The following is a 14,732-nucleotide window of genomic DNA, read 5'->3' as shown; positions in this document are numbered from 1 at the left end:
TTCAGTGGGAAAATGCTCACCTTCGATGGCCATTGTCACATGGGAGAAATGTGCTCTTCACGGATGAATCACAGTTTCAACTGTGCAGGGCAGATGGCAGACAGCATGTAAAGCATTGCGTGGGCGAGCGGTTTGCTGATATCAATGTTGTGAACAGAGTGCCGTGGTGGAGGGGTTATGATATGGGCAGGAATAAGCTACGGACAACGAACACAATTGCATTTCATTGATGGCAATCTGAATGCACAGAGATAACATGACGAGATCCTAAAGCCATTCATCCGCTGCCATCATCTCATGTTTCAGCATGATAATGCACTGCCCCATGTCGCAAGCATCTGTACACAATTCCTTGAAGCTGAAAATGTCCCAGTTCTTTCATGGCCTGCATACTCACCAGACATGTTACCCACTGAGCATGTTTGGGATACTCTGGATCGACGTGTGTGACAGTGTGTTCCAGTTCCCGTCAATATCATGCAACATCGCACAGGCATTGAAGAGTGGGACAACATTCCACAGGCCACAATCAACAGCCTGATCAACTCTATGCGAAGGAGATATGTTGTGCTGTATGAGACAAATGGTGGTCACACCAGATACTGACTGGTTTTCTGATGCACGCCCTCCCTTTTTTTTAAGGTATCTGTGACCAACAGATGCATATCTGTATTTCCAGTCATGTGAAATCCATAGATTAGGGCCTAATGAATTTATTTCAATTGTCTGATTTCCTTATATGAACTGTAATTTCAATAACATCTGAAATAGTTTTATATTTTTTGATATGATAATTATTTATTTTTTTACCCCTTTTTCTCCCCAATTTCGTGGTATCCAATTGGTAGTTACAGTCCTGTCCCATCACTGCAACTCCCGTACGGCCTCGGGAGAGGCGAAGGTCAAGAGCCGTGCGTCCTCCAAAACACAACCCAGTCAAGCCGCACTGCTTCTTGACACAACGCCGGCTTAACCCGGAAGCCAGCTGCACCAATGTGTCGGAGGAAACACCTGGTGATCGTGTCAGCGTGCGTTGCGCCCGGCACGCCACAGGAGTCGCTAGTGCGCGATGGGACAAGAACATCCCTGGGGGCCGACGCTGGGCCAATTGTGCACCGCCCCATAGGTCTCCCGGTTGCGGCCGGCTGCGACAGAGCCTGGACTCGAACCAGAATCTCTAGTGGCACAGCTAGCACTACCATGCAGTGCCTTAGACCACTGCGCCACTCGGGAGGCACGCGTTTTATATTTTTGTTGAGTGTATATTTGAACCTCTTCTTATATGCACATTAGAAAGATCAATGTAATTCATTTCTACACAACACAATAGTCGTAGTCACCAACTCAGATCTGGTCACTCTGGTACCTATGTTACATCGTTGATCCTGCCACCTTTCTTTAAATGTACACCTTTCATTTGCATTGTCTACTAAAGTATGTCTTTCAGGTGTTTTGCTAGCTTCATGCTTAATAAACACTATTTTATAGATCTTGTTCTATTTCTTTTATGATATGCATCCGTATTATACCAATAGAAAATAACCAGCATTTGACTCTGAGTCAACAAATATCTTTGTAAAACTACCAATATTTTCCCCAATTCACTACCTCTATTTTCTAAATGAGGCAAAATAAATCCCCCAAACCATATGCACAGCACATGATTACAGGACCAGAAGAATTCAAATAGAAATCTACAGGCACAATCGTCATATACAGTTATCAAGATTTGAACAAAGTAGGGAGTAGTGCTTTGGTTTGCTGACGACATGAGACAATGTAGGGGTGCTCCTCTCTGCATGGGAGTGTCACTCAAACTTCTTGAGGTGGTTGTAGAGGGACTGGACGTAGGTGAAAATACACATAGGGTCTGGTCTGCTACCCATCACCATCATATCCTCCACCTCTATGAGACGCACACAGTCGGCTTGCTCCCTGAGAGAGACGGAAGGAGAAAAAAAAAAAAGTTTTCCAGTAGATCTATATTATGATACTGTAATCCACAGAGTAGTCCCAGGATCACATGTGCACGCGCACACACACACACACACACACTTACTCTGCTGTGGTGAAGGCCACTTCAAAGTTGTGTTTGCGATTGGCAGGGTTCAGTGTATTGTAGTCAAACACCAGGGGGAAAAAGGAGTGGACCAGGGCAGCGAATGCCATCCCATCACACCAGCTGGACGAGAAGTTGTGGATGTCTATGTTCTGGTGGAGGAGAGAATGGTAGGAGCCAAATGCAGTGTTACTTCCATGGAAAAACAGTTCAAAACTTGCGTATTCCTATACATTGACTAACTAAGGGCCAAATTTGATTGTAAATCCTCTATTAACATAAATGCATGATTAACACACGTGGTCCAGTTATGAACAAAAGTGAATGGTATCAGAATATGGAGCCTCCTATGGTGTCTAAAGTCCTGGCAAGGACTGTAATGGGCTAATCACTGGAAACCAGAAGAAAATCTCACGTTTGCTAACTAACATTTATATCACATTGTGAACAGTCCGTCACGAGGGACTAAGGCCGGACTCACCTGGTAGCCAATGGTTTTGGAGCGGCACCACTCCAGGAGCATTGCCTTGATGTTGCTAGCGCTGTTGAAACTCTGAGAGCGCTGCAGTTTGGGCTTGGAGCCTGCAGCCTTGGACCTGCAGAGTGGAACATAGAGGTGTTCAGTTGTTTGTGGCTGTGTAGCTTAGTTGGTGAGAACACAGTACCAGCAACATCAAGGTCATGGGTTCATGTATGCACTCATTGTGCTGTAATTCGCTTTGTTTGCGTTGTTTGCTAAGGGGCATATAAACAGGGCCCAATAGTCTGACATATCACACAATAACTAGGTTTCCATCCAACTGGTGACAGATTTTCATGCAAATATTCTAAAATCCGCATAAAGAATTTTCCTGCGAATATTCTAAAATCTGCATCTGTGGTGTTTCCACCAAACAGATTTGTTGTGGATGACGTAGTGCACCCAAAATGTACTTTTTCGTTTACCAAATAAAAATGTACTTTTTCATTTACCAAATAAAAATCTAAATTTCAATGTGTTTCCATCACATTTTTTACTCTACAGATAGTCATGTAAAAAAAACTGTTGTGTTTAATAGCAAATATGCCTACTCTGGTCTTGGCGCGTGCGCTCCAGCCAACAGCTCGCAGATACAGTGTGGGAAGGCTGTGCGGTTAGGCTAGTCTACATGATGAGACTATTATGGATAAGAGCAAGAATATGTTTTCATTGTCAAACGTCAGCCAAGCATCGCTCATCATGTCACCAGAATAAGACCCTGGATATTTATTGGAAAGGAGCATCAAGCTCATCAACGTGCACTTTCACCACCCTGTGAAGTGGTGAAAGTAATCTGTAGCCTAATAAACAGCATAATTTCCCAAGTCATAGTGGGAGGACCACACACCATATCGTGTGATACAAGTTTGCTTTGATATGATGGTTATTGTGTAAATAATTTGCTCATAAAGGAGTTCCCACCTCCATTTCTCACATTAATTTTGCTGACACAAAATGATCCCACCATGTCGAGCAAACAAATGATCTGTTGGCTTTTATAAAATTGTACCAAAACTTCCTGTTTCCATCACAGCTGTCGTGATTTTTTTTTTTATATGGTTTGACTTTACTCACATAAAAACGGTGGATGCAAACATGGTTAATGACATTGATAATATACATGTAGTAAAGGGTTGGGGAACATATAACTTGGCTTTAACAATTATCCAATAGGAAGTAATAGTTAGCTAAGGTGGGCAAGAGAGACAATGGGTGAAGTCAGGGTGACTGACTGTGCCTACCGTACCTGTCACTCTCGTAGGCCAAACTCTCAAACAGAGACCGTTTGCCCTGCATCCCGATGTTGCGAGGCAGTGTTTGTGACCTCTGCAGCTTCCGCTCCCCACCACCCCCAAACTTGTCCAGACCACCAAGCCTGTCCAGAATGCCAAACTTGTTCGGACTGCCAAAACTTTCCAGACCGCCGAACTTGTCCATGCTCCTATAGATGATGTAACAATTTACATCATTCGCTTTTATAGTATGTTATGGTATGTTTCTAGTATGTTAAAGACTGACCTGTCTGTGCCAGGGGGAGGCACTTTTCTGGGGGGTAGGAGTTTTTCTGAGAGCGAGAAAGAGACAGACAGAGGGGGGTGGGGGGGGGAGAGAGAGAGAGAGAGAGAGAGAGAGAGAGAGAGAGAGAGAGAGAGAGAGAGAGAGAGAGAGGACAATGCTAACCCGACAACGAAGAAAAGACTAGGAGAGGTAAAGACAGATGGTACAACACACAATGAAGACCAGAAGACTACTATGCTATGCCTACAGACCAGTTCCTACTTTTACCTGTGGTTGCTGTGAAGCTCATGCTACGGGTAAGACTCGCGCTCGCTGCCTCAACTGCATGTACTACTGTAAAAGAAGGAAGGGAAAGAAACTGACATAGAACTGGAGGTCAGACAAAGAAATGGGAAAGCATAAAGTGAGAAATGGGAAAGATGAAAGATACTGTAGTAGTGAGAGAGGAGTCCTTGTGTCCCGGTGGTACTCACCACGTTCACTACGTTTGAAAGGGAATTCTCCTGATGCTTTGGGTTTGGTCTCCTCAAATACTGATTGACTAGGTGTTTTAGGTGCAGGGGCAGGAGATGGAGGGGCTGCAGGAGACTGAGATTGGGCGGCAGAAGACTGACTTGGGGCTGCGGAAGACCTGGTTGGGGCGGCAGGAGACTGAGTTGGGGCTGGTGCAGTTGGTACCTCGGGGCCAGTTTTGCTCATGACACTGACAGGGGCATAGGGCGGGGCCAGAGATACAGGGGTGGGGTGCTCTTGCTGAGCTGCATGACAGCTGACTGGTGACCTCACTTCCTGATGTTGTCCAGGCAAACTCTCTGCTTTGGTGAGAATAGACAGAAGAGGAAAAAAGGTTAGCTGGTAGGGTTTAGCTATTTGGTTTGGACTAGAGGGTGACATCAGGTCAGATGGACAGTGTCAACCAGACCTGGGTTCAAAAAGTATTCCTTTTCTTTCAAATGCTTTATCTGTACTATTTGAACCTGGAAAGGTGTCAACGAGTGTGGACGACAGACACATACAATACATCAAATGTTACACAATCTAGGCCTACTGCAAGCAAAATGATTATGTATCTGATCCTTGTAATAGGCCTTGAGGAGTAAATGTACGTATTTGCACAGGGTCTCTCTCTTTAATGCTGGTGCTGAAACAACAAAGTCAACAAAGTCAGGCATGGATATGTTCCTTAATTTAACTTTAGATTCTTCAGAGCACAGCTTAAAGAGATAGTTCATTCAAAAATGAATACAAAATTACCCAGAAGAGCTGCATACAAGTTAAGGAAACGAATATGTAATTTTGTTATACTCACAGGGACTAAACAAAGCATCAAGTGCTGTTTTGGGAGTGGTGACGTCTGCCATTGGATAGGTAGGAGACTTTGGTGTTGAAGCAGGACACTTTTGGGCCAAAGCAGAAGATTGTGCTGGCGGTTTGGGGCTAGTCGGGGAGTCCCTTTTGGTCATGGCAGTGCAGGGAAGATGAGGATTGCCGAATGACGAGCCCTCTGATTTGTTAGGAGTGTACATACAGTAAGAGGAAAGGTGAGAGTCAAAGAAGGAAGAAAATTGTGTAAAAAGATGACTTACAAAATTGTCCACAGCCTGCTTACAAGGTAAGGAAACAAGTATGTTACATGTATTTTACTCACCAGATTCATACAAATAATCCGATCTTGCTTTGGGCGAGGTGACATCTGCTAATGAATGACCAGCAGACTTCAGTTCATTTTCATGTCCATTCTCCCACACAGCAGCAACATTTTTCTCTTCCATTTTGTCAACAACCTTATGTCCCTATATAAGAGAAACAGAATACACTACGGTGCCCATTACTACACTAGAGGCAATCTAAAATAGCATACCATGAAACAAACCTGTACAATAAATGTACGTTGAATCAGAAACAATAATCAAATCAAGCTTTATTTATACAGCACATTTCAGACATGGTATGCAACCAACGCAATGTGCTTCACAGGGGGAAAAAACTATGAGAAAAAAATATATATATTTACTAAACAACAAACATAAGAGGATAAAAAAACTAAAGAATAAAAACTGATTGACTAAAAAGCACCCTAAGGAAAAGCTAAGCTAAAAAGGTGTTTTTTAAGATTTCTTTTAAAAATGTCCACAGTTTAGGCCCCTCAGGTTCTCTGGCAGGCTATTCAAGAGGCTGGGGGCATAGTAACTAAAGGCTGCCTCTCCATGCCTCTTGGTCCTAGCCTTTGAGATAGTTAAAAGGCCAGTCAGTGCCAGAGGACCTGAAGGACTAACTTGGTACATAACTTAAAAGCATGTCTGACATGTATTGGGGTGCACAATCGTGGATTGATTTAAAAACCAATAGAAGAATCTAAAAATGAATTCCAAAACTCACAGGCAGCCAGTGCAGAGACCTTAAAACCGATGTAATGTGTGATCTCAGTCTGGTCTTGGTCAGTACCCGTGCTGCAGCATTCTGTATGTATTGCATTTGACCAATGGATTTCTCGGGTAGACCAGACAGGAGAGCATTACCGTAGTCAAGACAGCTTGTAATAAAAGTCTGGATGAGTCTCTCTGTATCCGCCGGAGAGAGAAACGGAGACATCTTGGCAATGTTCCTCAGGTGGTGAAAAGCTATTTTGGTTACATTCGTAATGTGGGATTCGAAATTGTGTTCAGAATCTAAAATAACAGCTAGGTTTTTTACCTGGTGTTTTGTTTTTATTGCCTGTGAATTAAAATCAAACATTGTGGAACACCACATGTGATATGTATTTTCTCTGAGTTGTGTTCACCAAGGTTGACAGAAAAAACTCTTGAAAGGTTAAATTGGTCCAAAACCAATTTAGAACTGGACCGGAGAGGTCAACCCACCACTCCAGTCTGTCCAGAAGGACATCATGGTCAATAGTGTCAAATCCAGCAATTAAATCCAAGAGTACAAGGACAGAGAGCTGTTATAAATGATGTGGGCACGACTCATGGCCCTGTACCATTTCACAGACACCAGCCCAAAATGGGCCATCCCACCTGAAATGGGCCAGAATTGCCGGGGCCGGTTTATGCTCTCAGTCCGCCCCTGAGTTACATCCATCCAGAAAGAAGAATCTGATGGTCCCAGTAATCCTCCATCTAAAACCATTCCAATCTTTATCTGAGTTTTCCTTGATATGTGTTTAGGATCAGTGCAGGCGTCTGTCTTATCACTTGTTCACTCTTAGAACAGCTCAGCTGACTGCCTCAGTGTCTGTATCTAAGTACATGTCTGTGCTTGCCTTAGTGATTCTCTGGCTCGCTCTGTCTAGCTGTATCTGAAGTTTGAGATCTCCTGCACTCTACCCATCCTCTATCTGTCTCTACCCTCCTCCGTGAGGAAAGTGGATGATCTCGATCACAACCACTGGATGGATATGTGACAAAATGCTCTCTTTCAAACTTGTTTGAATTTAATAACAGCAGAGCAACAACAACCATAATGTCTTTATGAAATGGTCGTTATTACAGCTGCAGTAACAAACCCATATGCAGGGACCATTGGTGTTATCCATAGATCCACCATAGTAAGACTGTGTGTGTGTATGTTCAAGTGCAGCACTACCCTCGTGGCAGACGGCCTCTGGCCGGTCTCTGAGCTTAGCCCAAACACCCCATCCCAGAGGGAACCAGCAACTTATCAAAGGCCAAACCAACTGGAATCTGCTACAGGCTCAAAATATCACCAGGAGCATAGCCTTAGAATCTAGCATAGCCTTAAATGGCCAGATTAGCAAATTGAAAACGGGGTGGAAACAAACTAAAGAACAGCTTTAGGTCTTTTAGGTGACCCAAAGACAAAAAACAGAGCCATTTTGACTACCCTTGACAATATCAAAATTGGACATTTGGTTTGGAAATGGTATTATTCTTACTGGTCTTTGGGTCTCCATAAGTCCCCATTGTGACTCTGGTCTTTAGTGGCACTGGGGCTCAAAGCATGGGTCTAACTGACAGGTGTGGAGAGACCAGGTTTAAGTCCTGAAGCTATTTTGGATTTGTAATCAGTCCCCCACTCCTCTTAGATCCTAGCATAGGCCCAAACGGGGCCTTTTGAGATCAGGAGTTAGTAGTGGGAAAGGCAAACAGTTCCAATGCTATCATTCAGTGCCAGAACTTCGTACTTCAGAGCCTGCTGGACTGGCAGTCTCTCCTGTTATCCTCCCATGGCTTTCCTGACTGGCTGCGTCTGCCAGCGATAGAGCCACGATGAGAGCCCAGTCAAGTCATCAACTCATAGCAGAGGGACAGCAGAGGCTAGGGATTAGCAGTAGCAATGATCTGTGTGTGCAACTGACATACCTACTGTATAACTATCGCTCTCGATCTGTCTCCCCGTCTGCTTCTTAACCTCTTTATCCCATACCCTCTCTCCGAATCTCTTTTACTTATAGTCTCTCTCTCCCTCTCTCAGAAACACGCCACCACACAAACATAGCCAAACACAGTCACACACCCACATTCTAACATGTTATTTAGATTCACAAGGAAATACAGGGTTAGGGTTTCAAGATGCACACACACACGTAGGAGCGCATTTCTATCAGACTGGATCATTGAGTAGTCAGGGATGATGGGGGATCAGCCAGGTGACAACAGTGCTGTGGAATGTTGGCAGGGTGTGTGTTTTCAGAGGGGAACAGCTGGCAATCTGGATCAGGGGGATATTGACGGGTAGTCGGAATTCTACTTTCCGTCTTGTCAGGACGCTGAATTCAGGACTGGGATTGGTTGGATGAAGCATTCCCTTGTGCTGAAGTGAAGAGATATGGAGACCCAAAAGAGCTCCTTTAGGGCCTCTACATGGTACTTGCTGTGTGTTAGTGTGTGTACCCCTTGTAAGCCTAATTCTTTATTTGATTGTAGATCCAAATAACAAATTCAAGTGAGTCTGCTCAGTGAGTGATAACGATAGGGGTGGGAGTCAAATAAGTTATAACAATACATGATGTCAGATTATTACCTACCACCTATCATCTTCCTATCATAACCCTACCAACCATTAATCCTATAATCGTTCTAATAACCAACCCTTCTCATACCCCAAGAGCAGTTGATATGAAATACAAACAATCCAGACCTGACCAGGCACAACCTAAAATAACCTCTTATCTTCATACTACCAGATACAGTTCATTTGGAAAAAATTCAGACCGCTTGACTTCTAACACATTTTGTTACATTACAGCCTTATTCTAAAATTAAATTGATTAAATTTTTTTCTCTTCTCATTAATCTACACACAATACCCCATAATGACAAAGCAAAAACTGGTTTTAGAACAACAAAAAAATACAAACTGAAATATGACATTTACGTAAGTATTCAGACCCTTTACTCAGTACTTTGTTGAAGCACCTTTGGCAGCGATTACAGCCACGAGTCTTCTTGGGTATGACGCTACAAGCTTGGAATACCTGTATTTGGGGAGTTTCTCCTATTCTTCTCTGCAGATCCTCTCAAGCTCTGTCAGGGTGGATGGGGAGTGTCGCTGCATAGCTATTTTCAGGTCTCTCCAGAGATGTTCGATCGGGTTCAAGTCCGGGCTCTGGCTGGGCTACTCATTCAGAGACTTGTCCCAAAGTTACTCATGCGTTGTCTTGGCTGTGTGCTTAGGGTCGTTGTCTGGTTGGAAGGTGAACCTTCGCCCCCAGTCTGAGGTCCTGAAAGCTCCGGATCAGGTTTTCATCAAAGATCTCGCTGTACTTTGCTCCGTTCATCTTTCCCTCGATCCTGACTAGCCTCCCAGTCCCTGCCGCTGAAAAACATCCCCACAACATGATGCTGCCACCACCATGCTTCAACGTAGGGATGGTGCCTGGTTTCCTCCAGACGTGACGCTTGGCATTCAGGCAAAATAGTTCAATCTTGGTTTCATCAGACCAGAGAATCTTGTTTCTCACGGTCTGAGAGTACTTTAGGTACCTTTTGGCAAACTCCAAGCAGGCTGTCATGTGCCTTTTACTGAGGAATTGCTTCTGTCTGGCCACTGTACTATAAAGACCTGATTAGTGGAGTATTGTAAAGATGATTGTCCTTCTGGAAGGTTCTCCCATTTCCACAGAGGAACTCTGGAGCTCTTCCAGCGTTGACCATTGGGTTTTTGGTAATCTACCTAACCAAGGCCCCTTTCCCCCGATTGCTCAGTTTGGCCGAGCGACCAGCTCTAGGAAGAGTCTTGGTAGTTCCAAACTTCTGCCATTTAAGAATGATGGAGGCCACTGTGTTCTTGGGGACCTCCAATTTTGCAGAAATGTTTTGGTACCCTTCCCGAGATCTGTGCCTCGACATAATCCTGTCTCGGAGCTCTATGGACAATTCCTTTGACTTCATGGCTTGGTTTTTCTCTGACATGCACTGTCAACTGTAGGACCTTATATAGACAGGTGTGTGCCTTTCCAAATCATGTCCAATCAATTGAATTTACCACAGGTGGACTCCAATCAAGTCGTAGAAACATCTCAAGGATGATCAATGAAAACAGGATGCACATGAGCTCAATTTCGAATCTCATAGCAAAGGCTTATGTAAATAAGGTATCTGTTTTTAATACATTTGCAAAAATTTCTACAAACCTGTTTTTGCTTTGTCATTATGAGATATTGTGTGTAGATTGATGAGGAAAACAATGTATTTAATCAATTTTACAATATGGCTGTAATGTAACAAAATGTGGAAAAAGTGAAGCGGTCTGAATACTTTCCGAATGCAAAAATACTTTAAAGTACTACTTAAGTAGTTTTTTGGGGTATCTGTACTTTACTATTTATGTTTTTGCCAACTTTTATATTACTAAAGAAAATAATGTACTTTTTACTCCATCCATTTTCCCTGATACCCAAAAGTACTTGTGACATTTTGACAGGAAAATCTCAATTTCACACACTTATCAAGATAACATCCCTGGTCATCCCTACTGCCTCTGATCTGGCAGACTCACTAAACACAAATGCTTCATTTGTAAATTATGTCTGAGTGTTGGAGTGTACCCCATGGCAGACTCCAACACCGCCAACAAATAAATAAAATAAAATTGAACCGTCTGGTTTACTTAATATAAGGAATTTGAAATGGTTTATAATTTTACTTTTGATACTTAAGTACATTTTAGCAATTCCATTTACTTAGTATATTTAAAACCAAATACTTTTAGACTTATACTCAAGTAGCATTTTACTGGGTAACTTTCACTTTTACTTGAGTCATTTTATATTAAAGTATCTTTAGTTTTAGTCAAATATGACATTTGAGTACTTTTTACACCACTGTGTACATGCTGACATTTCAGCAAACCTTGTAGTGGCAATCTCAGACCTAATTTTCTCATCCATTTATCTATCCCCCTCTCACATTCTTAGCATTGACCTTCACCTCCATCCAAACATGACAAAAACGACACAGTTGACTGTGGTGAGGTCACCTATGCACAACTTTGTTAACCCGTAACAAGGCTGACGTAAACACTCATCAACCTCACTATACGAGCATTATGGGAAATATATGGAGAGCGATGAGGGTGCTGGGAAAGGTGGAGTTGGGTTGCTGCTATGTCCGTCTCTTCTTCCAGCCTTTCTCTCTGGTCCCCCCCTCTTTCTGTTTCTATACATCCAGAGTTGCAACATGACGTCAGTTATGGGAAGTTACGTTAGCTGGGAATTTGTGGTGCTACTAAAATGTATACTGAACCACACACACCCAAACCAGCTCCAATCCAAAAGTCCAGGACCAGGGCCATCAATCAGGCCTGCCCTGCCAAAAATACATGTGCCCTCTTGGGGGGACAGGAGGAGCGGAGAGAGGGGAATGGATGAGGGTAAAAACACACAGACAGAAATATATCTTTGGATTCAATGAAAGATTAGAAGTAGTGTACGTAAGCATGTCCAGTTAGTTTAAGGTGTAGGGTACGAAAAGTACACTTAAAAATAGCCATAAAAGGAAAATAGATACCCATACATAGACTGTTTGAATTAGTTGTTTTTTGGAGTGTCTCCAAAAGCAAAAAGTGACATGTTTATATTATATCATTCAGGTAGAGGATGGGTAGCTTGCCTTTGTCCCATTACTGCCTAATGTAGTTACACGCAATTAGGGGTTCACAATGAATCTGCAGAAATGCTGTAAAACCTATTGTTATTCTTAGATCATTTTTCCCTTGACATGGTCAAATAACTCAAGCATAGATTGGTTAACTCTTTTTGTAAACTAAAGGCACGGATTGGCCTATAGGTGGCGCGTTATAAGCATTCTCACTTAAACCGTCAAATCCGCCGCCCTGTTTGATTTAAGAGAGTTGAAGCTGTGTATGTACTGTAGGTGTCGTTCCTCATGCTAAACAAATGGTAAGGTGGTTCCTTGCATCATACAACACACTTTTCAGTCACCTTTAATGGCCCATGGTGTTCGACCTAATTTTTGATTTTTGGAAAGTGTGCTAAAAAAAAACGATCCTACTTGTTCGAAGGACAAGTGGCTAAAGAAATGCACATCAAGCCCTGTAGCTGTCTCCACCATTGGCAACAACTGGCTACTAGAACTGAACCGATGGACATGGGGCAATGACATGTGGTATGTAAACCTTTTGTATATGTCCTTAGAAGCTGTGTGAATATGAAGTCACTGCAACAGACCCGTTGGTGGCACTATAGATGTCATCGGCACCAGTGGCACCATAGGATACTAGAGCAATAACTATCAATCAAGTGGACTTTGTCTGGTGCAAATGAATGTTAGATAAGATACAAATTATGCAGATTAACAATGTGAAATATTGTGATTAGTATATCTGTATAATCACATATTGTTGCCCTATTATTTGGTCTGAACGTAGTGAAAAGTGGATATTTTATTCTGTAAAATGAGAAATCGGAAGTCCTGCCACTTGCACAGTCAGTGTATTACAGCTGTGAAAGTGTATTGAAGTATTTTGGAACGCTAATGTGGATTGTACCAATTAAGATTTAAATCAACATGGTAATGCTTTCACTGATTGCACATAAAGGAAGATAGTTCCTACATGATCGAGTGCTTGCTTTGTTATCCAACTGATCTCGTGTCCTTTCGGTATCCTGTAAAGCGATTATATTGCTGCTCACAACTATATTTCATTAGTACAGCACTAAGCCTAGAGCTTTAGAGTGAATGACCAGGGGCAACACTTTCCCCACTGAGAGACAACAGATTTACAACTTAGCACTGTCTCAATCTCTCTTTCTCACACACACGCACACGCAAACACGTGCATACTCGCACACAAACACGAGTGAGAGGCTTTCAGTTCTCCCAGATGACATTCCCTTGCATTCTACCAAATTATACTAAAATGGGACAATATCTTCTCCAGTAACAAGGTAATACTCACATTAGGCATGCTGGTATCCCCCATTGGCTCTCTGCTGGAGAGAAACGCTGATGTAGAACTAGAGGCATCATAACCAAGACCAGAAGAACCAGACTCCGACAGTCCAGAGAGGACCATGGTGGAGGGGCTCCCCTGGCTTATGTTCACCGTCCCCTGTGACGAAGTCATGGGGATCCATCCCCTACTGGCCCTCTCCTCGAGGGCGCTTCTGTCCACCACTCTTCCCGTCAGACCCTCCATCAGGCAGACCAGCACCTCCAGCTGGCTCCGGAGCTGCAGGTTCTCCTGCGTTAGCCGCTGAAGAGCCTCGGCCAGGGGTCCCTGTGCCTGGCACGCCTCGTCCACCCGCCGCTCCACACCCTGCTTGAAGGCGCTCACGTCCACATGCAACTCGCGCACCGCCGCCGCCAGTGTAGCTTCGAGGTGGCCCAGTGCCTCGCACACCGTCTTGTCACACACTTTGTCCCCGGCAGCCAACACAGGTGTAGAAGTGTCCATGTCCCCACTAGCAACAGTAACCCCCAGATTACAGGAAATTAAGTGGTGGATAGGTTTAATAGACGGTGGCGCCAGCTCTACTGTTCTTTCCTCCTCTTCTCCTTCTCTCCCAAGGTTTCTCCTGCCTGGACTGCTGAAAGGAGGTGATGAAGGGAGGGATAGATAGGTCTCCCTCTTTCTCTGTTGTTTAGTCCACATAGAGGTCTTAAAAGGGGGAGTTTTAGGTGTTCTATAACCGTTTCCCAGCACAGTTAGAAGGGTTTTAAAGGAATGTGCTAGAAGATAGATTCCTAAGCAGCCAAGCCATTTAAGCCCAATTAAACTCCACAGAGGACAAGAGCTGTTATTTCTAGGCTCCGTGGCTCTGTTCAAAAAGATAGGAGATGCAAAATGATACCCTACAAAACCAAGTTATCATTTGAGGAGGTAGACATATCAAACAAACCTTTTTGGAGGGTACTGCTGAGTGAGAGGTCCAGTAGTGGAGCAGTCCAGTCCACACATGTGTATGTTTATATGAGTGTGTGTTTATGTGTTTGTGTGGAGTGCATCCACACACCTCTAATGTAATGTCATGAGACTTTCTCTACTGTGTGTGAGTGTGTTCTGTATGCTGTGCAGCTCTGCTTTAAACCACCAGCCTCGTGAGCAGGTTCATTTTTGTATCAGGGGAATAAGGGGGAGGAGGGAGTAAAAGGGGAGGGTACAGACTTCATGCAGCACCCCGCCCTTCTTCGCACTCTGCTTGAAAAAGTG

General features: G+C 43.6%; 1 protein-coding gene across 2 annotated transcripts; it reads right to left on the bottom strand.

Annotated features, from left to right (window-relative positions):
* Positions 1–284: 284 nt before the first annotated feature.
* LOC106567577 (smoothelin-like protein 2) lies at positions 285–14,732 on the bottom strand. Of its 2 annotated transcripts, none has more exons than XM_045693469.1 (10): positions 13,479–14,732; positions 5,746–5,890; positions 5,407–5,601; positions 4,571–4,912; positions 4,365–4,427; positions 4,098–4,143; positions 3,826–4,020; positions 2,541–2,655; positions 2,060–2,211; positions 285–1,935 (listed from the first exon to the last, which is right to left on the bottom strand). In XM_045693469.1, exons 1-10 carry the CDS (start codon positions 14,172–14,174, stop codon positions 1,809–1,811), a joined length of 2,076 nt encoding a protein of 691 aa, XP_045549425.1. In that variant the 5' UTR covers positions 14,175–14,732; the 3' UTR covers positions 285–1,808. The 2 variants fall into 2 exon arrangements, with proteins under 2 accessions (XP_045549425.1, XP_013992535.2); XM_014137060.2 differs by having other exon boundaries at positions 286–1,935; positions 4,365–4,430; positions 13,479–14,731.

The sequence above is a fragment of the Salmo salar genome, chromosome ssa13 (genome assembly GCF_905237065.1).
Source record: "Salmo salar chromosome ssa13, Ssal_v3.1, whole genome shotgun sequence".
Taxonomy (NCBI): Eukaryota; Metazoa; Chordata; class Actinopteri; order Salmoniformes; family Salmonidae; genus Salmo; species Salmo salar.
Note: the sequence above shows the minus strand (reverse complement) of the source record. Positions and strands in the feature narration are given on the sequence as shown.